At 34.9% G+C, this 25,961-nt stretch overlaps 1 protein-coding gene and 1 pseudogene across 2 annotated transcripts in view; both read right to left on the bottom strand.

The window, feature by feature from the left end:
* Positions 1–25,961, bottom strand: part of AGBE (1,4-alpha-glucan-branching enzyme) — a 380,299-nt gene continuing 354,338 nt past the window's right edge. For both annotated transcript variants that reach the window (XM_090411694.1, XM_090411693.1), the window contains exons 14-15: positions 21,062–21,179; positions 1–3,312 (exon numbers count right to left, since the gene is read on the bottom strand). In XM_090411694.1, the coding sequence (XP_090267820.1) occupies positions 3,265–3,312; positions 21,062–21,179 (166 nt within the window). In that variant the 3' untranslated portion in view covers positions 1–3,264. The remainder of the gene's footprint in view (positions 3,313–21,061; positions 21,180–25,961) is intronic.
* LOC150095140 (malonyl-CoA-acyl carrier protein transacylase, mitochondrial-like) lies at positions 14,515–15,338 on the bottom strand (annotated as a pseudogene).

Below are 25,961 nucleotides of genomic sequence, written 5' to 3'. Positions count from 1 at the left end.
TTTTCACTCTGTACACAAATGCATAATCTAACAAATTTGTAGAACTATAGAAATAAAGCAAAGCCAAATATCAAATAAAAAAAAAGTCACTGCTGAGCAACTACAATTTTAGATAACTAAGATATTACATAATAATTTTAAATAACTGTTGCCTTTCAAGAGAATACATGACAAGTGCCATACAGTAAAAACCAAAATGACCTGAAAAGAATATGGCACACATTTTATTTAAAAATATGATTAACAAGGAAGAATGAGCTACTGCACCAGCCAGGATGATTTCTTTTTATTGTGCAATAATGATTGAGAATTGATGTGAATTGCAAGATACATACATACATACATATAGCTAATTTAAGTGAACACTATCTGTTCATGTTATTGTCTGTATTTGAGGATTACTTTCATACATGTTTGTTTAGGGCAATAAAAAAAAATTTTTAAAAAAACCACACAACAGGCTGAGTATGAAAGTTATCATGTAAGCAGCTAGCTAAATGCATCTGTACTAAAGTAAATTCATGTGAACCACTAGTTCACTGTATAGTAGAAATTTTACTATTTCATTTAATACGACACTGATGCTATGAGATTTTGGTATGTAATAACATGGGAATCCAATATAAGTATGTGCTACAGTGGAAGTCAACTGTATTTGCATCAAGGTTGCTTAAATTTGCATTAATTCTCGTCACTGTTGCAAATTATGAGAGAAAAAATTCAATTAAGAATTTTTTTTTTATATCACCAAATAATGAAAATGTTCAGAACCTCTACAAATGAATGCACTGTGGCATCACTGCAGTTTGTTTTGTTTTAAATGCTTCACAGCTGTGGTGTAATGTCTCGCAGCACACTGCCATCAAGGTGAACTGCAACATCAAAGCAGTCAAAACAAACCGAACCATAGCAAAACTTCATCACATTCATTCACTCAGAACCTTTACCTGCAGTATGTAAATTTTAAACTATCCAAGGTCAAACATCCTAGATTATTAATCAACAGAAGAAAGAAATTGCAATTATGCTTACTTAGTTTTCTGTAAAAATCTGATATATTTATCAACTAGCTCTAAACAATTATATGGAAAGTAACTATGTATATATATATATACACACACACACACAGTTAGTTAAGCAGCAGTAACTGATGTTTGGAGAGGGTGCAGAGACTAATAACAAAAATGTCAGGACTGTACAACGTTCATTATAAGGACAGACTTAGGGCATGCAGATTGCAGAGTTTGGTGGATAGAAGGCCAAGGGGAGGGATATGATCAAGACATTTAAGATGTTGAAGGGTTATCATATTAACACTGAGGAGACTTTTCACAAGTTAGAATGAGGAAAGGCCCTGGAAGTTGCAAAAGGAGGTGGTGGTAAAAGGGTAAGAAGTAAGTTTTTGCATTGAGCATGGAATGCATTGCATGAAAGAGTGGTGAATATGCAGACTGTGGATGGTTTTAAGGAGTGGTATGATAGACTGTATTCACTAGTGTTCCACCCCCCCCCAACAATGAATCTTATGACTGACTCCATGAGGGTTAGGAAAATAGTAATAATAATAATAGTAGTAATAAAAATGAATGAAATGGGGTTTCATTTTAGAATTACAAAAGAAAATAAAATCAGATTTATTAGTACAGCAGAAGCACTAAATGCAATGAAAAATCTTTACAAATATTTTGCAAAGAATAGGAGGATTTTCCTTATTTTTTAAGATAACCTCATTTTTTTTTTTTATATCACTAAAGTATTAACCTCAGTGATTATTTCAAAATTTTAAATTCCATTTATGAAAACAAAGTCTTACGCTAAATAGTATATGACATCATATGATTTTGATGATATATTACATAACTTTAATGAAAATCATAATATATTCAAAGTACGAGTCTTTTTTTTTCCCCTGAAAATAGATTTTCAAACATGGACAATTTTTTGTGTAATTAAAAATAATATATACAGAACAAATTCACCTATCTATCTATCTCTACCATCATATATGTGTGTGTGTATACACAAACACTACAGGTCATCTTGAAAGTGATTTGGCACTGACTTTTTTTTAACAGTAATTTAATTATATAATATTTCACTATGTATTTTTTTATATTATGATCAATTGTTTTTAAATACAGTTTCTTTTATTTGTGAATATTATTTAATATAGTAAATGATAATTATTTATATGATATTTCATAAGTAAAAGAAACATTTCTTTCTGATAACTTTTTTTATCAGAAAAAGTATCTTTGTAAAGCTGGAATGTACTGAAAGAAAAATAGTAAGAAAGTAGCTATCACTGTGATGACAATATCAAGCTCTATAGATCAAAATCCCTGTTAACAAGAAAAAAGAAATATCTAAAAGCCATGAGGAGACAAAAAAAAATAATAATAAAATGAAAACTTGAACAAGATTAGGCATTCAAGCTCAAATGAACACAACGTGGTGTATAAGACCTACTGTTTGTTGGAATACATATCTAAAAAATTAAAAACTAGTGGAATCAATGTTGTGTCATTACACTACTTCTGTTAAGCTTCTCATCCAGTACTGAAATACAAATTTTTTTAAAAATCACTTATTTCAACAAATTCTTCTAAACACTTAGAATTACTTTAACTTTAAAATATCAAGATAAAAATATCTTTGTAGAGTTGGAATTCACTGAACTAAGGATTTATAACGTAACAACTACACTTATATAAAATTAGGCTACATGTAGAGCAGTTGTTCTACTTCCTGTCAAAAATAGTGTATACTGTGGTGTAATTATAAACCCATATGGTTATTTTTCATCATGAGCAACAATTAAAAGATTAGAATAGTTCAGAAATGAGAAAGAAAAATGTTTATAGTTAGATCCTCTTTAAATTATAGCACATCATGACTGTCATAAAAAGAATTCAACCTGCATCAGTTTTTGCATTTTTTTTCTAATACTGAAAAATAGAAAATTAAATTTTGGATACAAGCCCAATTCTTTCAACCTCATATCTACACTTCTTTTCTCAGTCAAAAATATATTTATTAATCTACATGATTTTAACTGTATAATATGGCACAATAATTTTTGGATACTTTTTATCTTTTTACAAAAATATTTAATTCTTTACACTTCGAAAGTACTATTTGCTTTCTTTTCTACTAAAACATAATACATTAAGATGGATGCCAAATCTTCTCAATTTTAAACAAAGAACCTTCTCTCTTCATGATTATCACCTTTTTTTTTTCTTCACTTGAAACTAAATTTAATTAATCTGCTAATGCTAGTATTATTCCAACACGACTGGGGATGTATGCCTAAAAAAAAAAAAATTATCAATATTAAGAGATATTACTCCCAAATTATGTAAATATAAAACACGACAAGTTCTGTGAAAAAAACATCAAGAATGAGTGGATTTTCTCTGGTATAATACACTCTCAGTGACACAGTGATCTGCATCCAGACAAGTTAAGACTTGTGTATAAAGGATATACTCTCACCTCTTGATATAGCAAACACTATTACAACAAACTCATTCATTATACTAACTACTGAAAAAGTTCTGGCCATGGCTTATAACCAGAATGCTATTCTAAAGGAAATTCACTATAACAAACAATCGATATAAGAAACTATTCCTGTGGTCCTTACAAGTCCACTATAATGAGAGGTCAACTATACTTACTGTATTATCAGTCACTGAGTTCGTGTGTGTTTATATTGCATCACATTTTACAATGTTTAAGAATTATGAGCATGTGTGCAATAAAAATTTATGTAAATCATCATAAATGCTATTTATATTAATTTGTTTTTATTATGATTTACACAAACTATTTCACTGTTTAAAGATCCACCAAAAGTGGTAACTACTATCCTTAACTGATAACTTTCAACTGCTAGAAAAGAAAAAAAAAAGAACATGTAACCAAAAGTGCATAATTTATAGAGAATCATTGACCAGCATTTGCATTTGGTAGATTTGGACTACCTCTGTAATACAGTGCAACTGAACTGACCATAGAAGTAAAAGATGAGAGGGTTGTATGCAGGGATCTGTCTTGGGGCTATTATTGTTTAACCTACATGTTAATGATATTGGGAATGGCGTAACTAGAAATATGCAGTTGCATGCCAATTACACAGGGCTGGAAAGAAATATGGCCTTGCAGAAAGATGTCAAGAGACTAAGTTCCACTCACCAGTTTAATGTTGAAAGTCCAAGGTCTTCAAATTCAGCAAGCAAGGTTTGGATCAGATTAATGGAAACATTTTGAAGGAGGTGGGAGACATGACAGATCACGGAGTGATGGTAGACAGGGACTTGAAGTTCTTGGAGGTCACAATACTAAAGTCGTATAAACATCACAATGAATTTGTGTAAAGAATGCGAGGATTTAAAGTGTGTTTCAGGTCGTGAGAGTGATATTGTTGTTGAAAGTGGGAATGTAGAAAATGGTGATAAGCAAGGTATGAATGATATTTGCGAGGTAGTACCAGATAGCTGTGAGAGTGGTGTTGAAAGTGAGAATGAAGGTAAAAATACAGAACGAATGAATGAATTAACAGATAATAAAAATGATGAGATAGATGCAATGAGTGAGATTGCACGGTTATGCGGAGCGATATACAGGGCAAATCGGCAGCTGGAGCATTGGCAAAAATGTTTACTGAGCGTACCAACTAATAAACGGCAAAAGTATGATAAGAAAAATAAAAGTATGATAGTGAGTGTAAACAAAATGAAAGAGCGAGTGTTGTACGGAGATTCTTTAGTAAGAGGTGTGATAGATGAGAGTTAGACAAAATCGTACCAACCTGATGCGAACCTTAAGGATGTAAGAGAGTCAATTAGAATGCAAAAGCAGAGGAGTGAAAGAATTGATAGTAGTAGTAGGAATGAAAGATTTGAAAGGAGAAAAAATGGCTATGAGAGAGGATTTGAAGGAATTACATGAGGTAGCAAAAGAGAAGAGTAAGAGAGTTAGAATGGCGAGTCTGTTTCCGCAGTATGACAGTGAAGAGTATAGAAGGAGGGCCGTAATTGCTAATGATTTTATGCGCGGATTATGCAGGAGGAGTGGTGTGGAATTTGTGGATGTGTGGAGTGAGTTCGATGGGTGAAAGGATTTATATAAGATGGATGGTTTACATTTGAAAGGATTTGGTGTACAGAGACTTGAAAAGGTGTTGTTGAATGAAGTGGATGTGGATGTGCAGAATCAGGGAAACTAGAATTATTAGGGGGGGGGGGATAGATATGCAGACTTTAGGGAGACAGTTGAGTGTATGAATGTTGGTAATATGCCAGAGCGAGCACAAAGGACAACAAATCAGAACGGGATAGTTAGTATAAGGCAGGGGTGTTCAACCCGTCGACTGATTTTTGGTCAATCTCTTGTGTATTCCTCCTTACTTACAAATTTAATTAAAACTGAAAACATAATATTTTATTTATCATTATTTTGTATTATTTTTAATTCGCTTTAAGTGTATTGCTATTGTTTATTTATTTTTCGTTAAAATTTCTGGGTAAATGAATTAATTTGGATCAGTGGAAGTCAAACAGTGAGCCAAGTGAATACGATTATAAGCAAAGTGTAAAAACTCGATTGTAGCTTAAATATTCCAAGCACATTACATCAATTTTTTACTTAGGTTAAGTCCTGTGTGAATATTGTAAAAAAATAAACTTCATTTGTCTCGGTATAGTTTGTATTAGATGTAAATAACTCTTTTGAAGCTAACTGTATATACTGCTTTAATAAGAATATGTTAGAGTGTTAAAAACAAAGGCAATGTTTTTGTCACCGAAGCTGTACAAGGCGGCATTAGAAAGATTGTTGTTGAAACTTGTATGTATGAGAAAGGCTTGCAGGTTCTAAGTGTAAACATCTCTGGAGTCAGTCAGAAAGAGTTCAAACAACTTTCCGATGGCCGGCAACTTACAATCAAAAGAAAGCAGAGGAGAACAAAAGGCATGCCGAACTTGAAACTTAAGATGAAAGACTCATACCAATTCTTTGGGGGTTGCCAAACTTCGTGTGAGGTCTCAGAGGAGGCCTAATAAAAAGGGAACGAAGCAAGCAGAAGGGGTCTCGGTTCCAGAATTGCTGTCAGAGAGGCCACCCGGTCCAGAGTTGCCGTCAGAGTGCCTGGATCCATGTTGCTTGAGAGAGGAGTTTCCCACTTCCAGAAAGGAGCTTCTCAGTTCGAGGCATCGCTAGAAAGAGACTACTTCTAGGCCGCAGACAAGGTTTCAAATTGCCAAAAGGAAGAGTTCCAATTGCCGGAGAAAAGTTTCCAGGCTAGGTTAATGTCAGACATTCAACAGTGTGTTGCATTTTCATTACAAGTTGATGAATCAAACGACTTTACTGATATTGTGTGGACAGACTTATGTGTTCGTCGAACATGTTGTTTATTATTTTAACGGTATAATAGAACACAGAAACTAAGTAAATAATTGATTTATTAACTTGATGCTGATATTTCGCTGGTATTATAACCAGCATCTTCAGAGCACAAAAACACTGTTTGTCACAATACGCGAGACTGAAACAACATGGTGTACATTAACAAAATTGTAGCAGCAACACAAAGACTAGAGTCCTGATTTTGGTGCCCTCTATCTGAAAAAAAAAAAAAAAAAAAACGCTATCATATATTGCTAGAGTCCTAGAAAAGTGCTAGTTTTTCCTTAATATGACTGTCTCCCAGATCTTCGGCAAGTTAATACAGCCATATTTGTTGAGATTTGGAGTGTGTTTTAGGGCTTCTGTCGCCTCTAAGAACAATCTCTCTGATTTATATGGGTTTCTGTGTAGTACTTTTGTGTTTTTCCAGTTGATCCTGTGTGCAGGGGTATCCAGAGCATGGTCTGCTAGGCCCGACTTCCCATAATGATATTTCCGGACGTATCGTTTATGTTCGCTGATGCGGATATTCACAGTTCTTCCTGTTTGACCGTAGTAGGCTTGATTGCATGAGCAGGGTACTTGGTAGACTCCTGGATGTGATAAAGGAGGAATGCTGTCCTTGGGTGAGCGGATGAGGGTGGCTAATTTGCTACATGGTCTGAATGTAGTGCGTAGTTTATGTTTAATGAGAATTCTTGAGATCTTTTCGGATGTGCCTTTAATGTAAGGGATGGTGACTGTTTTGTTGTAGTTCTCTGTGGTGGATGGTGGGAGGGGTTTCTTAGGAGTGTTTAGTATTTTGTTTATTTTTTGTGGATTGTAGCCGTTGGCCAGGAAGGTGTGGCGTAAGTGAGTCAGTTCAGCAGTAAGAGCCTTGTCATTTGAACAGATTGCTCTCGCTCTATGGGTTAGCGTTTTTAATATGCCATATTGTTGAGAAGGATGATGGTGTGATTGTTTGTGTAAGTATCTGCCTGTATGTGTGGGTTTTCTGAAAACTGAAAATGATAAGGAACCATCTGGGAGACGTGTGATGAGTGTATCCAGGAAGGGCAGACAGTTGTTGGCTTCCGGTTCCATAGTAAAGTGGATTTTTGGGTGTTGGCTATTTAAATGTGCTAAGAATGTTTTCAATGTCTCAGGGCCATGTGGCCAAATGGCAAGCACATCATCAACATAGCGTAGCCAAAGTGTTGGTTTGAGAGTGGCTGTATTGATTGCTTGTTTTTCCAGGTGTTCTATGTAAAAGTTGGCTAGGGGGGGAGAAGGTGATGGACACAACTGAATATGAAAACAAAATGCACACACTATTACAAGATCAGTCAACATACAAAATTATTGATCGCAATCCCACCAACACACAAAAGAATAAGGCACGAAAATTATTAAAAAAAGTCACTTCCTGGCCCAAAGACACAGTTAACAAACTCAAACCCTTCCATGTTAGAACACCGAGGATCTATGGATCACCAAAAATTCACAAACCAGGCACACCCCTACGCCCAATTGTGGACAGTATAAATAGTCCCACATACAAACTGGCTAGACATTTAGCAAAGCTACTAGCCACTCTCACTAACAATTCTCCCTCCTTTATCAAAAATTCAGCACACCTAAAAAGCATCTTACAACACCTCACCCTAAAAAGCTCAGACTTAATAGTAAGCTTTGCCATCACTTCACTATTCACAAATGTACCACTAATAGAAACCCTCAATCTACTGAAGTCACACTTCCCCCCTGATATATTTGAACTATTCAAATTCACAATACATGCAGGATATTTCACATGGAAAGGGAAAATATACAAACAAATTGATGGGACAGCCATGGGCTCCCCCCTTTCTCCCCCCCCTAGCCAACTTTTACATAGAACACCTGGAAAAACAAGCAATCAATACAGCCACTCTCAAACCAACACTTTGGCTACGCTATGTTGATGATGTGCTTGCCATTTGGCCACATGGCCCTGAGACATTGAAAACATTCTTAGCACATTTAAATAGCCAACACCCAAAAATCCACTTTACTATGGAACCGGAAGCCAACAACTGTCTGCCCTTCCTGGATACACTCATCACACGTCTCCCAGATGGTTCCTTATCATTTTCAGTTTTCAGAAAACCCACACATACAGGCAGATACTTACACAAACAATCACACCATCATCCTTCTCAACAATATGGCATATTAAAAACGCTAACCCATAGAGCGAGAGCAATCTGTTCAAATGACAAGGCTCTTACTGCTGAACTGACTCACTTACGCCACACCTTCCTGGCCAACGGCTACAATCCACAAAAAATAAACAAAATACTAAACACTCCTAAGAAACCCCTCCCACCATCCACCACAGAGAACTACAACAAAACAGTCACCATCCCTTACATTAAAGGCACATCCGAAAAGATCTCAAGAATTCTCATTAAACATAAACTACGCACTACATTCAGACCATGTAGCAAATTAGCCACCCTCATCCGCTCACCCAAGGACAGCATTCCTTCTTTATCACATCCAGGAGTCTACCAAGTACCCTGCTCATGCAATCAAGCCTACTACGGTCAAACAGGAAGAACTGTGAATATCCGCATCAGCGAACATAAACGATACGTCCGGAAATATCATTATGGGAAGTCGGGCCTAGCAGACCATGCTCTGGATACCCCTGCACACAGGATCAACTGGAAAAACACAAAAGTACTACACAGAAACCCATATAAATCAGAGAGATTGTTCTTAGAGGCGACAGAAGCCCTAAAACACACTCCAAATCTCAACAAATATGGCTGTATTAACTTGCCGAAGATCTGGGAGACAGTCATATTAAGGAAAAACTAGCACTTTTCTAGGACTCTAGCAATATATGATAGCGTTTTTTTTTTTTTTTTTTTTTTTTTTTTCAGATAGAGGGCGCCAAAATCAGGACTCTAGTCTTTGTGTTGCTGCTACAATTTTGTTAATGTACACCATGTTGTTTTAGTCTCGCGTATTGTGACAAACAGTGTTTTTGTGCTCTGAAGATGCTGGTTATAATACCAGCGAAATATCAGCATCAAGTTAATAAATCAATTATTTACTTAGTTTCTGTGTTCTATTATACCGTTAAAATAATAAACAACATTTACTGATATTGCTCAGTTAATGGTATTTATTCTCATGGTATTTCAAGATTATTCAAGTAAATTCGAGTAAAGAAGAACTTTCGAAAATTATACAATTATTGGGAAGAACTAGGGGAGAAGACATTTTTTCGGCATTTGATGAATTTGTGAAACAACACAAACTTCCACTTTTTAAACTTGTGTCTATTACTACTGATGGTGCTCCTGCAATGATAGGTAATAAATCAGGCTTCATTTCATTATGTAAAAAGGATGACAAATATCTAGATTTTTTAACGTACCACTGTATCATTCACTAACAGGCACTGTGTAGTAAAAGATTAAACACAAAAGATGTTTTGAATATTACATTTAAAATTGTAAATTATGTTCGAGGAAAAGCCCTGCAACGGCGGTTATTTAAATTACAGGCAGATGATATAGGGAACTTTCTGTGGTGCAATAATGTTCGCTGGCTCAGCAGAAGTCAATTTTTAGAAAGATTTTTTGTATTAATTAACAATATAAAACAGTTTTTGATGAAAAAGGAGACATTTATCCACAATTGAGTGATAAAAGATGGTTGTTACACTCATCATTTTTAGTAGATTTCTGTACGAAATTAAGCAATTTAAATTTAGAGTTACAAGGTAGAGATAAAAATTTAATTGACATGTTAAGTTCAATAAAAACTTTCCAACAATACTTACTTTTATTAAAGAAAAATATAAATGACCATGAATTTAGACATCTCCCATATTTATTAAAATTTTTTGAGAAATAGTTGAGAAATCGTGTAAATATGACAAGGATCTGTACTTAAGTTTTGAAGAGCTGGAAAAGGCATAAAGCAAGGTGCCCAGAAAAAAGCTTTTCAAAACACTACAATTATATCTAATGAATGAAACATTATACAGAGCAACACATAGTCTATATTTAATTTGTCAATCAGAAGTCAGATTTGAGAAAATACAGGAAGATTGTTTGATGTAAAATCGGGAATAAGAGAAGGATGCACATTATCTTCACTTGTATTCATCATCTATATGGATCACATTATGAAAGAAAGTGGCATCAATCCTATGTATTATTAGAAAACTTCAGCTACATTCTGAATGGAGATCAGAATGTAGCTGAAGTAAGATATTTCAGCTATTTAGGAACATTTTTTAGTGAAGATGGCAGGTTAAATCTGGAAATAGACAACAGAATAAGCAAAGCTGGTATGGTGGTTAGCCATTTTGAATAAATGTATATGGAATAAAAGAAAAAATTAGCCAAAACACCAAACTAGCAGTATACAAGACAGTGTTTAAACTAGTTTTAAATTATGGATCTGAGAGTTGGGTCAGAAATAAAGCACTTGATCAAAGACTAGAGACCACACTGGGGGTAAGGTGTTGCACTACTTTACCCCAGTCCTGAAGATATTTTCAGGTGCAAACTTTGTTTGTTTGCACTTGGATAAAGGATTAAACTAAATTTATTACTAGAGACCACAGATATGAGAATTCTGTGAAAAATTACAGGAGTGAGCCAATGGCATCAATGACAGAATCATATTAAAAATGAAGATATTAGAAGGGAACTATACATTATTAGCATGCAAGAATGAGCCAGCAGAGCTAATCTAAGGTGGTATAACCACTTACATAGAATACCTGAAGAAAGGTAAGCAAAACAGGTGTTTGATGCCAAGATGGCAGGAAAGAGATCCAGAGGAAGACCAAGGTCTAGGTGGATTGATTCAGTTAGAAGTACCTTATAAGCACAAAATGTTTATTATTATTATTACGTGACACCTCCAGGGAGTCCAAGGACTCATCGAGGGAGGGTACCTACTCTATGACTGTCTCCGCCATTAACAATCCATCAACTGCAACTACACCAATGCCATCTACTCCCCACCACAACCACTAGTATTTCCACAGACAATCACAAACATCCATGCCCACAGTGGGATTTGAACCTGCAGCCCTTTGGCTGGAGAGCAAATACGCTAACCACTTGGCCAACCTGGCCAGCAATTTTCATTAATTGAGCCATTCACAAGCCAAATCGATTAACTCCACTTTTTGAATTTTTTTAAATTTTTGTGTCAAAGCACTTGATTGACTCCTAACTTTTTATATTCATAATAAATTTCTCTAATAATAAGGATTAACACCACTAAATAACAAAATTTTTGTTGGCCATCGAATAATAAACGATTTATTTCAGAAGCCAATCTAATTAACTCTATACGCTAATGTAAATCGTTGCAATAATACAATTCAAGTGCAGAAGCAAGTACTTGATGATAACGGTAAATTGTTTAGTGCTGTCTCATCACAAAAAAAGTAAAATAATTATCAGTTACAGTCAAACTGCCACAGAAGTAAGTACTTGTGAATTTTAGTGTCAGTATTTAGAAAAAAGAAAAATTATACCGTTACAATATCAAAATGGATGAGACTAATAATAATTATTTGGATGTAGAAAATGATGAATCTGAAGGTTCTTCAATACGATTTATTAGCAGAAAGCTCGGTTCAAGAAAACGTTTATGCATTTCTTCAGATGCGTCATTTGATTGTAGCAGTGAAAACATTACAACAAATAATTCGATTGGGTGGAAAAGAAGTTGTAATCCTGATAAATGGGCTAAATGTCCAAAAGCATAGAAGAATAAAAGGTTTGGAATACAGAAATAGAAGGGCAAATTTAATACCTGCAAAAACATTTGTAGATGTAATATGTCGATGTCGTCAGAAGTGCAATGAAAAAATTACTTCGGATGAAAGAGAAGCTGCCATGGAGGCATTTTATAATTTAAATAGTCAATGTGAGCAAAATATTTTTTAAGAGGTTGTATTAAAGTTAACGAAATAAAAAGAAGCCGCCCGAAGGATAACAGTAAAATGCCAAAATCACGTTCTTTCACATATTATTTTCGAAATAGCCGAAAAAAATGATATTTATGTTTGCAAAAAATATTTTAAGGATACTTATCAGATAAGTGACAGATGAATATACGACTGTTGTTGTAAAGAACAAGTTTCGTCTTTGATTGATCGTTGCGGTCACCATGTTCCAGGCAATAAAATCGATGACACACGTTATAAAACATACAGACTCATTTCCCGCCTACACTAGTCACTACACAAGAGCTCACAATCCAAGACGAAAATATTTAAATCCAGACTAGATATTAAGAAAATGTATGAACTGTACATCGCGCAATGTGAAGATGAAGATATAGTACTGGTGAAAGAAAAATATTACTACAAGGTATTCTCCACTAAATTTAATTTACATTTCAAGCAACCGTCTAAAGATACATGCCAAACTTGTGATTCTTTGGAAATAAAAATTCAGTCTTCGGACAGTGAAGGAATTCGGATGGCAAAACTTGAAAAGGACACTCACAAGAGGCTGAACAGGCTCGTAGTCATATGGCTGCAGATGGAATGGCAGCATCCGAAAAAATTTTTGTATTTTCTTTCGCCTTAGAAAAAGCTTTAGCCTTTCCTAAACTTACTACATCAGTAGCTTATTATAAGCGAAATTTATATGTTTATAATTTCGGTTGCCACGATTTTAATAAAAATATAAGCCACATGTTCGTTTGGCCAGAAACTGAAGGATCTTGCAGGTCTCAGGAAATTTCATCATGCCTAATAAAGTACATAAAGACTTATGCTAAAAATTATGAAAAATAATAATCTATTCAGATTCGTGTACCGGACGAAACAGGAATATCAAAACTGTCTCAAGTTTATTGAAATTGGTTCAAAGTACAGAAATAAGAGTTGAGTCAATTGAAATTAAATTTTTGGTAAGTGGACATAGTTATTTGCCTAATGATTCAAATTTTGCCATTATCGAGTCACATGCGAAAAAAAATTCAAAACATTTTTTCACCAGATGATTGGTACAATATAATCAAAACCAGTAAAAAGAAAGCACCATTTAATGTGGTTCAAATGACTCATCAGGATTTTTTCTCAACAAATCCTTTAGAAAATTCTATCATTAACAGAAAAGTAACAGTTACAGGGTTACCAGTAAATTGGCTTAAAATGCACTGGATAAAATTAGAAAGGTCGAAATCCCACGTCACACAAATCAAATATGACTTTAATGAAGATTCAGAATTTCATGCCATTAATATAAGAAAATCTGTAGCAGGTAGACCACTAGGTCTGAAAAATGTAGACCAGCCTTTGTTATATCCTACAGGTATAACTGTGACAAAAGAAAAGAGGAACAATATGATGGACCTGTTGAAATTCATTCCTCCTATTAAACATGATTATTATAAAAACTTAAGAGCAAATCGACATGACAGGACCTCAAATACAGCTGATTAATCAATTTAAACAAACTAATAATAATAATTTGTAACAGAACAGTTATTATTCATTTTTGCAAAAAAATCTTTAATAAAAAATGTATGATAATGAAGTTTTTCTGTAATAAAAAAATAATTTGAAGAATGAATTTGATGTTATTACTTTTTTTTCACTTGCCAAATCGATTACCTCCCTTAGTCAATCAAAAATTGTAATAATAATAACAATTACTCCAAGGATATTCTATCTTATACATTTTATATGTTGTTAGATAAAAGCTACATCTGCAATAATACATTCTACAATGTTTATTTGAATCTATATTTTAAAAGGAATTTTAAAAAACAATGTATATTATTTTATCACTTTTCTCCACGTTTTGTTTTATGGAGTTAATCGATTTGGCAAGTGAGCAGCTCAATTATGCTCAGTTTTTAAACAAAGTATGGTTTTTCTGTACGCTTTAAGGATAAATCAAGAGCCCATCCTTAAAAGTTGCATGAAAGAGTGGAAATTTAATGTTGTAAGGGTAGAAGTGTAAGACATAATGGACTATATGAACCAAGGTCTAACTCATGAAAGTTCTATAACAATAATGCAGTTATAATAAACCTTTATTATTATAGGTCAAAGACAAATATTTTTTGCATCAGTCCATTTTAGTGAACACCAAAGACTGAGCAATTTTTCCATGCCTTTGCATTTACCATTTTCAGAATAGTTTTTAAACTCTGTCCAGGACCGCACCCAACAGTTTTTGGGAAAGAAGTATCAGCTGGTCTTTCATAAATAACATGAAGAGTTTGCTCCCACTTCACAGGGGAACATATCTGAGTAGTAAATGTCTTTACTATATCATGCTGATATGGCTTGCCATCTACGTTAGAATACACTGGAATTAATGGAGAACTAAATTGTATAGCTTGGAGTGCTTGAGCAAGAACTTGCTATGCAAGTTTCATTAGTTTTCTATGAAAAGCACCACTCACTGGAAGGTGTTTCAGCCTTGTTATTCCAAATTCAGCAGCATTCACTTCAATGAAGTTGAGTGCCTCCTGGTTTCCTGAATGACTTTACATCCTGGAAAAAGGAAGTTTGCTACTGAACAAACAGGATTTTCTACACCTAATCTAGCACACCATTCCTGTGCAGCAAAACAAGCAAACCTATTATAGCAGCAGCTCTATAAAACAATGTCATCATACCACTTGGCAGCCGTACTGCATCCTCGTTTGAGGATGCAGTACGGCTGGCTCCAGCAAAAACCAATGCTGAATATTCCCCAACACTGAAGCCTGCAGTTGCAATACAGTTCTGAAATTGTACTGGGAGAATCAACTCTTAGTTTTTCAACAGCAGACAAAGATGTGACTAAAACAGCTGGTTGACAATGTACGGTCTTATCCAATTTCGATTTTGTTCCATTAAGGCATAAGTCTAAAAGATCATTTTCATTTGCATATTCGATCAAGCTTTGTCCCATAACTAACAAACTGAGAACCAAATTTCGATCTACCATCAATCATAACAAATCAACCATGCGGTTTAAATACAACGGAGTTAGATGACAATATTGCAGTGCTCAAGTAATAAATAGATTGATCTGGAGGAAAATTGTTGATAGGAGATTAATAATGATGAGAACTTTATCATGTACTGCTGTCATAGTAATCTGAACACTTCTTGGTGGTATGTATTAGATTATTTTAAAAAAGTAATCATGACTATACACAAGTAGCCTAGTCGTGAATTGACTTCACACACAAACTTTGTTTGCTTACATCTGGATAAAGGATGAAGTCAAGAAGATAACTTCTTGGCATCTTTAATTTATTGATATCTGTGCATTAATAGAGTATTATTGCTAATTGTAATGCCCTGAATCAAACATGTTACACTTGTAATAGCATCATTAACCATATTGGTATCACTTTCTCAAAACTGTACATCAATTCATGAAACATGTATATCCCATATTTGTAATGTAGCAGAAAACGTTTCTTTAATCATCTCACTTTTATGACTTCATGAAAATGCTGACTTCATCAAAACTATATGATTATATTGAAAGTTTCTAACAAGCCAGTGCCCTGGGAAAGTAACGAAATTTTCATTTGTATGCTGACAGGTTCATATATACAAATATATTTAACATCTGCAATATTTTTAATAGTTACAACTAACAGGGCATAAATATCCAGAATTATTTTTTCTGTAAAATATTTTCTTCCATGCATGTTATACTGTGGAGCAAGTTTGCTGATTAGCCTAATAAATCCTCCATTTTGAACAACTGAGTACTATGGCATAATGCGAAGATTTCACATATTTGAAATCTATGTCTCATTTTGGAGATTTTTCTACATCACATGTTTGTTGTTTCAATGGATTTACCTTTAATTCTGACTGCTTACTTGTTTTTGCATATTCTGGCTTGATATTTCTGTTTAGCTGTTTTACAAATTCATTGCTATATGAAGTGTGACAATTCCTGGAATGAACCTGTAAAAAATCTACGTTTGGAACATACATTAGTGGCTATTACCTTTGAAGTAGTCCCCCTTGTGCATTTATACACTGTTTAAGACGGTGTTCCCATTTTTGGAAACAGGCCGGGAACAATTTTTATGGAATACTCGAGTTCCTTTATCACATTATGCTGGATATCAGCATTGTCAGAAAATCTTCATCTTTTAGTTCAGCCTTTAATTTTTGAAACAGCCAGAAATCACAGGAAGCTAAGTCAGGTGATTAAGCAGGATGACCTTTCAGTAATCGATTTTTTGGCCAGAAACTCTCTTACAATGAGCACACTATAGCTTGACACATTGTCGTCATGGATGATCCACTTGTCAGACTATAATTCAGGTGTTTTTCTCCAAACAGAACCTCAATGTTTTCAGCACTTCTAAATAGCATTGTTGGTTCATTTGTCCCTGTTCAATGAATTCATAGTGGACTATCCCCGTGCAATCAAAGGAACATACCAGCATGGTCTTGAACTGCGAACGCAACAAGCGTGCTTTTTTTCAGAAGTGGCGAACTCAGGGTTTTCACTGCATCCGCAGGCATTTTGTTTTGGGATTGTACTGGAAGCACCAGGTTTCGTCACCTGTAATTACTCTCAGAAACGTGCTTATTTGCAAAAATGATCAGTCGCAACCTGAAGCCACTACTGCTTCTGTTCGTCTGTCAAGATCCAAGGCACAAACTTTGTTTCACATACCAAATTCTTCAGTTAAAATTACCCTGACTGTTTCTCGATTCACTTGTAATTAAGTATCCATTAATTTCACACAATAGTCTGTCAGACCATACCAAATCTCTGTTCGCATTTGCATCCATCATTTTTGTTTTTGGCAGCCCACACTACACAGCAGTTCCAGAAATTAAATTGTCACACCTTGTACTTGCATTGAACATGATTAATCATAAAGTTGTACTTGCATTTTTCCTGCATTAACTCCAAGATATCTGCTGTTTGCATTTTTTATATATTGCAAATTTTGAATTTTCACATAATTGTAAAAGTCCTAAATATTGCTGCTTTTATTATTCATGGAGAAACCTGTACTCATTTTTTTGTATTTTAAGGCTGCATAATATAAACCAAATACAGGTAATACTAAGTTAAATACGCATACCAAACACAACGCTTTGGTTGTGTGGTCACACATGATAAAGGAAAGATTTTTCCCAATTCATTACATTCATTATGGTGCATGTACTGGGAATCTTTCAGCTTCAGCAGGCAGAATAAATCTCTCTGCTGATTCAGCCAAAGCTGAATATTTGCAAAACATGCTGCCAAATCAACCAATATCAAAGTGAAAACAAATATTTGGCACATCTCTAGTAAAGGATATTAATATATGACAAAAGATATTGCCTCTCACTATAGCAAACTGCTATAAAAAATATTGAAAAGTCCAGACCAAAGCCTCTGAGGTATGATGCTATGTTAAAAGAAATTCACCAGCAAACTATCCACTATAACAAATTATTCCTCTGGTACACACAAATTTGCTATAGTGAGAATTGACTGCACATAGTTTTTCAGGCAACATTCATATCTTTCAATACCCAAAGGCAACTCATTTGCAGTTTCATAAATTTTCAATCACTAAGATTTTTGCAAGTTTCAATGCACAAACCTTATTTGCCTGCTTAGTATAATTCTTTTAATGGATTTTTATTATTCTCTATAATAAATGGTCAGGTGATAAATTAATGCATTGGATAACAGACTGGCTGCTGATAAGCATCAGCAAGTTGTGTAGAGGAATGCATTGTCTGAAGAGGAAAGTCATTAGTGGTTTGTCCCAGGGGACACACCACTATAATAGTAGTGGTGTGTCCTTTTAACTTGTATGTTAACTTGTTTGTTTAACTTGTATGTTAGTGATGTGAATAGTTAAGTTATTCAAATTTGATGCCACCAGATGCTACATGTCACTCCCATACCTCATAGGGTTTTGGGAGTGAGTTGTTTATAACTGAAGCAAAGTTGGGATGAACTGTGGAACAGATGTGGCATTTCAGGAAGATTTGATCAGTTAACCTCTTTTATTCCCTTATAGGCAGTAGGTGAGGCCTTTTGACCCTATCTAGCTTTTCAATACTGAGTGAGCAGTTCAATCTCCACTGGTAGCCGATCAGAGATAGCTGATCCACGACTATCATTAATTGTAAGTGGCAACCAATGAATAGATGGGTAAACAAGTGCTGCCATCTCTTGGTACCTAACCCTAACAGGATATGTTACTGTCTGAAATAAAGAGAGTTCTATAGTTGATTTTCTTGAGTTTACAGGATGAAAAACCCAAGTTTCCAGGAGAAAAAACCAGCTTGCCCATACCAGAGATCGACTAACTTGGGAACCAGTCAAAGATAGGTTTAGTAAAAGTTCCTCCAGTCAGCAACTAGACTTGAACTTAAGTCTATCTTCAGGTGGCCTAGTACAAAGGATACAAGGACCACTTCCACTAAGCTACATAGGCCTTGAGGAAGATTTGAATCGACTAAAATACTTTGCCTCCAGTTTGAAACATTCTCAAGGATAGAAGGCAATCATCATAATTATAAAAGGTCACAATGAAAAAAAACTTAGCAAGGGTTAAAAATATTCAAGTCAGTATCCTTATGCACTCCCTAGGGTACAGTTGAGGATGGCTGGTTTTATTATTACTTATGATAAGACTCAGAGGGTGCAGATCAGGACAGCAGTTTGAATATTTCACACCTTTACTCATTTCATGATGTGTACCTTTGTGATTACTTCATGATCACTATTACCTTTAGCATGCCTCAGTAATGGGAGAAAAAATATTGTAATCAAGTACAGGTAGGCATTCAAAAATCCAGCCATCGATAATCCAGTTCCTTCAAATCTCCGGCACGGATTTCGGAGCGTGCATTTTCAAATTTACCACGTTGGTGTGCCACTTTTCTGTTTATGTTTTGATGGCGCTGTAGTCGATAAGCATTGCGATAACCTGCTTATTCCTTCTCATTTTATCATTTATTTGCTGCTGTATAGCCCCCATTATGGAAAGAAAAGAGGTGGCATAAAACATAAACACCGTGCGTTGTTGTCGCAGAGAGAGTGGAAGTGCTAAAAAAATTGATAGCGCCGTGTCTGTGCGAACCATTCGTGAAACATACGACATTGGCTCTTCAACATTGTATGATATTAAAGTTCTTTTCTGATAGTGTATCAAAAAAGCAAATGTTTGTAAGGAAGTCAATGACGGAGGGAAAAAGTTCAGAACTGGACCAAGTTATCATAACCTGGTTTAATTTGCTTGTAAGTGAAGGTGTGGAAATTTCTGGTGATTTATTAAAGGAACAAGCCAAAATGTTTCATGAAGAGCTGCGATTGCAACACAAGTGTGAATATTCAGAAGGTTGGCTGCATCGTTTCAAGTCGCGACATGGCTTACAGTTTTGTGCAGTGTGTGTGGGGAAAAATGTTCAGCAGACAAAGATGCGGCTAGTGCATATGTGGATGAATTTGCAAAGTTAGTTAGTGATGAACATTTAAGTCCTGAACAAGTGTACAATGCTGACGAGACTGACTTGTTTTGGAAATGTACACCAAAAAGAACTCTAACAACTGAGGATGTAGAATCGCCATCGGGGTTCAAAGCTTCGCATCATGGTAATGTGCTGCTTTAATGCTGCGGGTACCCATAGATGTAAGTTGCTTGTATTCGGAAAAAGTTTACATCCGAGGGCCTTCAAGAGTATGACACAGTTTCCTGTCCATTACCATGCCAACAAGAAGGTCACTGATACTACATTGGATTGGTTTCAAAACTGTTTTGTTCCTGAGGCTAGGGCTCACTGTAACTCGGTTGGATTAGACCCTAATTGCAAGATACTTCTTATTTTAGACAATTATTTGGCACATCCAAAAGCTGATCTTCTAGTGAAAGATAATGTTTTTGTTGTCTGCCTCCCGCCCAACTGCACATCACTAATTCAACCACAGGACAATGATATTATACGTTCTATGAAGTGTAAGTATCGATCCCTGTTAATGAGGCACCTAGTGAGTTCAGTTAATTCAGGCACCCCAGTACAGAAGTTAATAAAAGAATTCAACATTAAGGATGCAGTACACTGCATCCTTAATGTTGAATTTTCTTAATGTTGTACTCATCAACTTTTTTCTTAATGTTGTACTACATCTCAAGTTTCCAGGAGAAAAAACCCAGCTTGCCTGGTTTTTTCTCCTGCAAATATATGAAGCAGCAGACACTGCACGATATATTCAAGAAAATAGCTAGGAAGCAGGAAGAAGCAGCAGTGGTGTTCACACTTGATAATCCACTACCATTAACTTCAAGTCAACCAGATGTGCTGTCACCGCCATCAACATTTTATTAATTAAAATTCTGTAGAACCGTTATATTTAGTTGGTGAACATTAAAATTTCATAAGCTTTTCATTTAGTGTTTAATTTTCTTTCTTTAAAGGACTGTGCAGGTAGCCATTTTCTGTTAAAAATATACAGCATGTACAACCATCCAAAATCCGGCACCCTTCAGGTCCAGAGGTTGCCAGATTTTTGAATACCTACCTGTACTTCTTTTATCTACTTTTATCTACTAGTGCACTCATTTTCCAATATTTCTTAAATGAATTTAAACAAAACATATTTCATAATAACAAACTGAGTAAATCCCACAAAATGTATTTTACCTTTAATGAGTTTGGTCTTCCTGCAAATGGTTCAGGAAAGGTGAAATATTCTGTATCAGCATTTAAGCGCTGGTGTCCCCCAAATTCCTTTGCATCTGAATCCAGTACTATTTTATATCTGTAACTTGTTAAGAAATTCCTATCACATTTAATAAATCATTTTAATTAACTGCATTAAACTGCTTAACTCTACAGAGAACTAAGAATAATAATATAAATTACATGAATCAGATAAAAACCACATTTCTTGGTTTTTCCAAGGTTCTTGGAGTAGGTTCTTTGCATGGAGAGAGTGGTTTGAGAGTGGAATGCACTGCCTGAGTGTGTTGTGGGTGTAGACACACTGAATCAGTTTAAAGCACGGTTGGATGAGCATTGTGTGCAATAGTGTGTACCTCCCACGATGAGTCTCTTCTTCCTACACAATTACACATGGACTCATTTGCAGACATGGTCCTTCTCAATTCATCTCTATCATATTGTGGCAGCAGATTCAAAACATCTTCACTCTTCTTTTTCACTTATACAAGCAATTCTCATATCTTCTTACATAACACTTATCATCTGACGGATTACCTCTTTTTTTTTCTTTGCATGTATACATTTCATCTATAAAGGCTTCACTAACATATTTAATTGCACCTGGGAAATGAGATTTCATCACTTTCAATCAACTCATTTAATTATAGAATCCCCACACAAAATCTCTCCTCTCCTTCCCTCTTTCATATTATACTTTCTCTTTCTTAACACCTTACTTATCTGCCATACCACTCACTACACATTTCTCTAATTGTCCTAAGCTTAAGTTTTGTTCTCTGAAGGATCCACAACATAGCAGAAAATTTTTTGAAATTATTCAAAATTCCAAATTTCAATAAAATCTGTCTAGTCAAAGTGGAGTCAAGTCTGTTTATAAACATACAAACAAAATACTTACAAAAATAATTCAATATTTTATGATACTATAGAAATATGTAAACTAAGCATTATTACTGTATAATATCTGTTTCCATAGTTTTTTCTCTTTATGTTTACTCTCATTTCTTATACTATAAAATGTCTTGCACCTCTGACATCTCTCATAGTATTTTGTGACTAATATATTGCACAGTATAGCATGTTATTAATGTATTACTGTATTATTATTGTGGTGTTGCTGTAGTAATTGGACTATTAATGGTCTGCTAATGCACAATCTGCAGCCTTTTCTAGTTTAACTAACTTGTAACTTCTTGCAATGCAGCCTATTTCCACAAACAGGACTCTGGTGTAACAAGCATATGCTGCCACCTTATAATCCACCCTATTGTTCAAGAAACTGCCAGTTACACTAGTAAGTGGCAGATGACTGTCATCATCTGCTGAAACACCTCCACCTGGAGTTTATAAGAGGACTCAAATGGCTACTATCATGTTTAGTCTCCAGAATAGACTGGTTTCTGTCTGCTCCTACCGCTCCCCACTAATACAGTGCAAGCAACACCCTTCATAGGAATGCCTAACGTGCTGCAATGAACTAAGTGCTTCTTCCATTTGAGAGTACAACAGTACAAAAAAGTTATTATGCCTCTGTATAACTTTGATACAACACACACATATCCTTACAGACATGTATAATACTATGCATCATGGGAAGGGCATTATCCAGATGGATTTCAACCTTTATTGAGGAGAAAAAGAAGAAAAATAAAGGGTGCTCATTATAGGCCTAGAGCATAGATGGCGAACCTATGGCATGCATGCCACAGGTGGCACGTCCGAGAATTTTGCTGGCACGTCAATGATTTACAGGTGATATGCTTTTATACACTTATAAATTATTCAGCCTTTTTTTTTTTAATTGTTACAATATGTACTAGTAAAATTTGTTTTACATGAGAGAGCAGCTATGAAAACGTGCATATGATTGGTGAAATAGCAAACCAAACACAAAGATCACACGAGCCAAAGACAAAGGCAACCGACAATTCTTGAGTTGAAATGCTAATTCTCTTCAACCGAATTCCATAACATCGGAAACTGTCATAACAACATTCACTATATATTTCTTAGTTTTAACACATTCATGAAGGGGTGTCATTTATCTTTCCGATAGAACTTATCATTACCTGCGGGCTCAACTCACACAAAGTTTCAACCCTTGGTTGAATTTTATTGCTACTTATTTGAGCTGGCAGATGAACTCACACATGCATTATATAGCATGTTTCAATTTGTGGTAGAATTTTATTTGAAGTTAGCTTTTGTGATCTGTCATAATGACATTGAGAATTTCAAATGCAATAAAACAAACACTTATTTCATGTAAATGAAAAATTGGACAATAGTTTTAAGTTAGATACTGTGTTTATGATGCAACATATGGTTTTGCTTGAGTCTATACAGCATAGTTTCTGTGAGACGGGACATGTGATTCATTAGTTAGCGTCGTTTTGATTCCGGCTATCTGTAATTGCACTATTTGTTGAGAAATATATTACACAGACTGCAAAAGGCTCTGTACCTTATTCAGGGATACAATAAAACTACTTGTTTTTCTTGCATCTGCAGTATAATGGCTGTTGGGAAGGGCATGTTGTTAACCGCAAGGAGCTAGTTACTGTTGCCTCGACGTGAACATGTTCAAACATTAAATTATATATTTAGTTTAATTCTTTATCCAAGTGTAAACAAACAAATTTTGCTCCTGTCATATCATCAAGACTGGGGCAACTCGTGGCAAAGGTAGACTTACTTTACATCACTTGCCTTAGTACCCGTAATGCACAGTACATCTCCTGCGGAGATGTATAATGCTATGCATAATGGGAAGAGTCACTACCCAGACCAGTTTCGACCTTTATTGAGGTCTCTTCAGTGGGAGCCAGACCCAGAGTTGATACCAAGGTTGAAGTAATGCAGAAGTCATATTTTCCTATACCAATTGCCAAAAGGTGTCACACTTCCAACATCTTTCTCTAATCCAGAGTTATTTAATAGTAATGCGTGAACAGTGGTGCACCCAGGGAGGGGGCCAAGGAGCCCTGCCCCTCCCCCCCCCAAAAAAAGTTAAAAAACACTAGAAAATTTTCCAATATACTTTTCCTAATTAAAATTCATTTTTTTTTATTTATGTTGTGTCATGTCTTCTATTTCAAAAATGCTTATGAATTAGGGGTCACATAAGGTGAGAGAATCCTATAGCATGTTTCTCAACCTATGGTCCGCAGACCATATGTTGGGAAACACATACAATGATGGGACAGGTAGGCCACAGGCTTAAATTAACCAAATAAATCTATAAATTTTAATTATCCAAACAAAACAAATTAAAATTGAATAAGTAATAATTATTAAAATAAAATGAATACTTAAAAAACAAAAAAAAAAATAGCGGCAGAATGTTCATTCCATGAACATTCTGCCATTATTTTAATCTGTAGCGGCAGAATGACGAGTAATAAAAGAGGGGTGAAGTGAAAAACAATATGGTTTTATTGCTTCCACCTTCCCTTGCTGTTGTGTCAGATTTGAAGTGAACATCTGTTGTCCACATGACCACATTTCAACCAATTGCTTGTTGTTTATTGATTTTTATTGTTGAAGGTTTTCCTCCTTCAACCAAGGCTCAATATATCTTCAGATGTGCTAAGTAATACTTAGACAAAATGTGTTGTGAGTTAACTCCAGTATTTATATATTTTTCGGAAATCGCGCAAAAAGCAAGCTGACAATTGAATTGAAATGCTAACTCTCTTCAACCGAATTCCAATAATATGTGAAACTGCCATAACAGCATTTACTATATATATCTTACTTTTAACACGTTTACGAATTTTAATACTTTCAATTGAATTTTATTGCTGCCAAGCGAACTCGCACAATCTAATTAATAACAATAGTTTTTTAGTTAGATACTGTGTTTGCCTGTGCAACATATGGTTTTGCTTGAGTCTATATATACAGCATAGTTTCTGTATGAGGGGACATGTGATTTATTAATTAGTTTCGTTTTTATCCCAGTTGTCTCTAATTGCACTATTTGTTGAGAAATATATTACACAGACTGCTTATACCTTATTCACTGACATAATAAGAGTACTTGTTTTTCTTTCCTTTGCAATATAGTGGCTATTGGGGGAAGGCATGTTGTTTACGGCGGGAGCAAGTTACTATCACCCTGCTCTGAACGTGTTTCAGCTTTTTTTCATTTGCGAGGTATATGCAAAAGTTTTTAATTTCTTTTTTGAAAAGTAAAATCAGGGGTGAGAGTTATATGCGAGTAAGTATGGTATTTCTATTATGGATAAGTACATTGGTACCTTCTTTAAACGGAAAAATATCTCACATGACAGTGAAAATACAAAACGAGTTGTAAATGAAAGTTTGTGTGTAGTTTCTGAAGAGAAAGAGGTCTGTAACGAATCCACAGAAACACAGAATTCCCATAATTTGCAATGCAATAATATTAATACGCTTAATGAAAGGAAAGATTTGCCGACTTACTGGACACTCGACCAGTGGATAGCATTCAAAGATAAATACAATTGTTTAGTTTGTAGGATGTTTTGACTTTTCTCCCTTTACATTAATTATGCCTGCATTATTGTGTTATTATTCAACAACTGTTTACAGTTTTGAATGTGTATATAAAGTCAATATCAACAGTAGCCTGATTACGAACGCTTGATGAAAGGGACAGGGAGGTTTGGAGCTTCTTCGGATAGTATTCAAAAGGTAAATACAATTGGTTATTTTTGTATAGGGCCCCAAAACTTATTAGTTTAGAATTTAACCACTTGGAAAGGGTTTCTGTCCACCTCAAAACTCTGAAACAAAATTTGGAAACATTTTCCGGATAACTTTTTATAAGAAATTTCTGTGATTTCACGATTCATTGCAGGCTTGCAGTCACAAG

The sequence above is a fragment of the Typopeltis vanoorti genome, chromosome 21 (assembly GCF_054136105.1).
Source record: "Typopeltis vanoorti isolate ZY-2024b chromosome 21, IOZ_Tvanoo_1.0, whole genome shotgun sequence".
NCBI lineage: Eukaryota > Metazoa > Arthropoda > Arachnida > Uropygi > Thelyphonidae > Typopeltis > Typopeltis vanoorti.
This window is presented reverse-complemented; position numbering and strand designations above follow the sequence as displayed.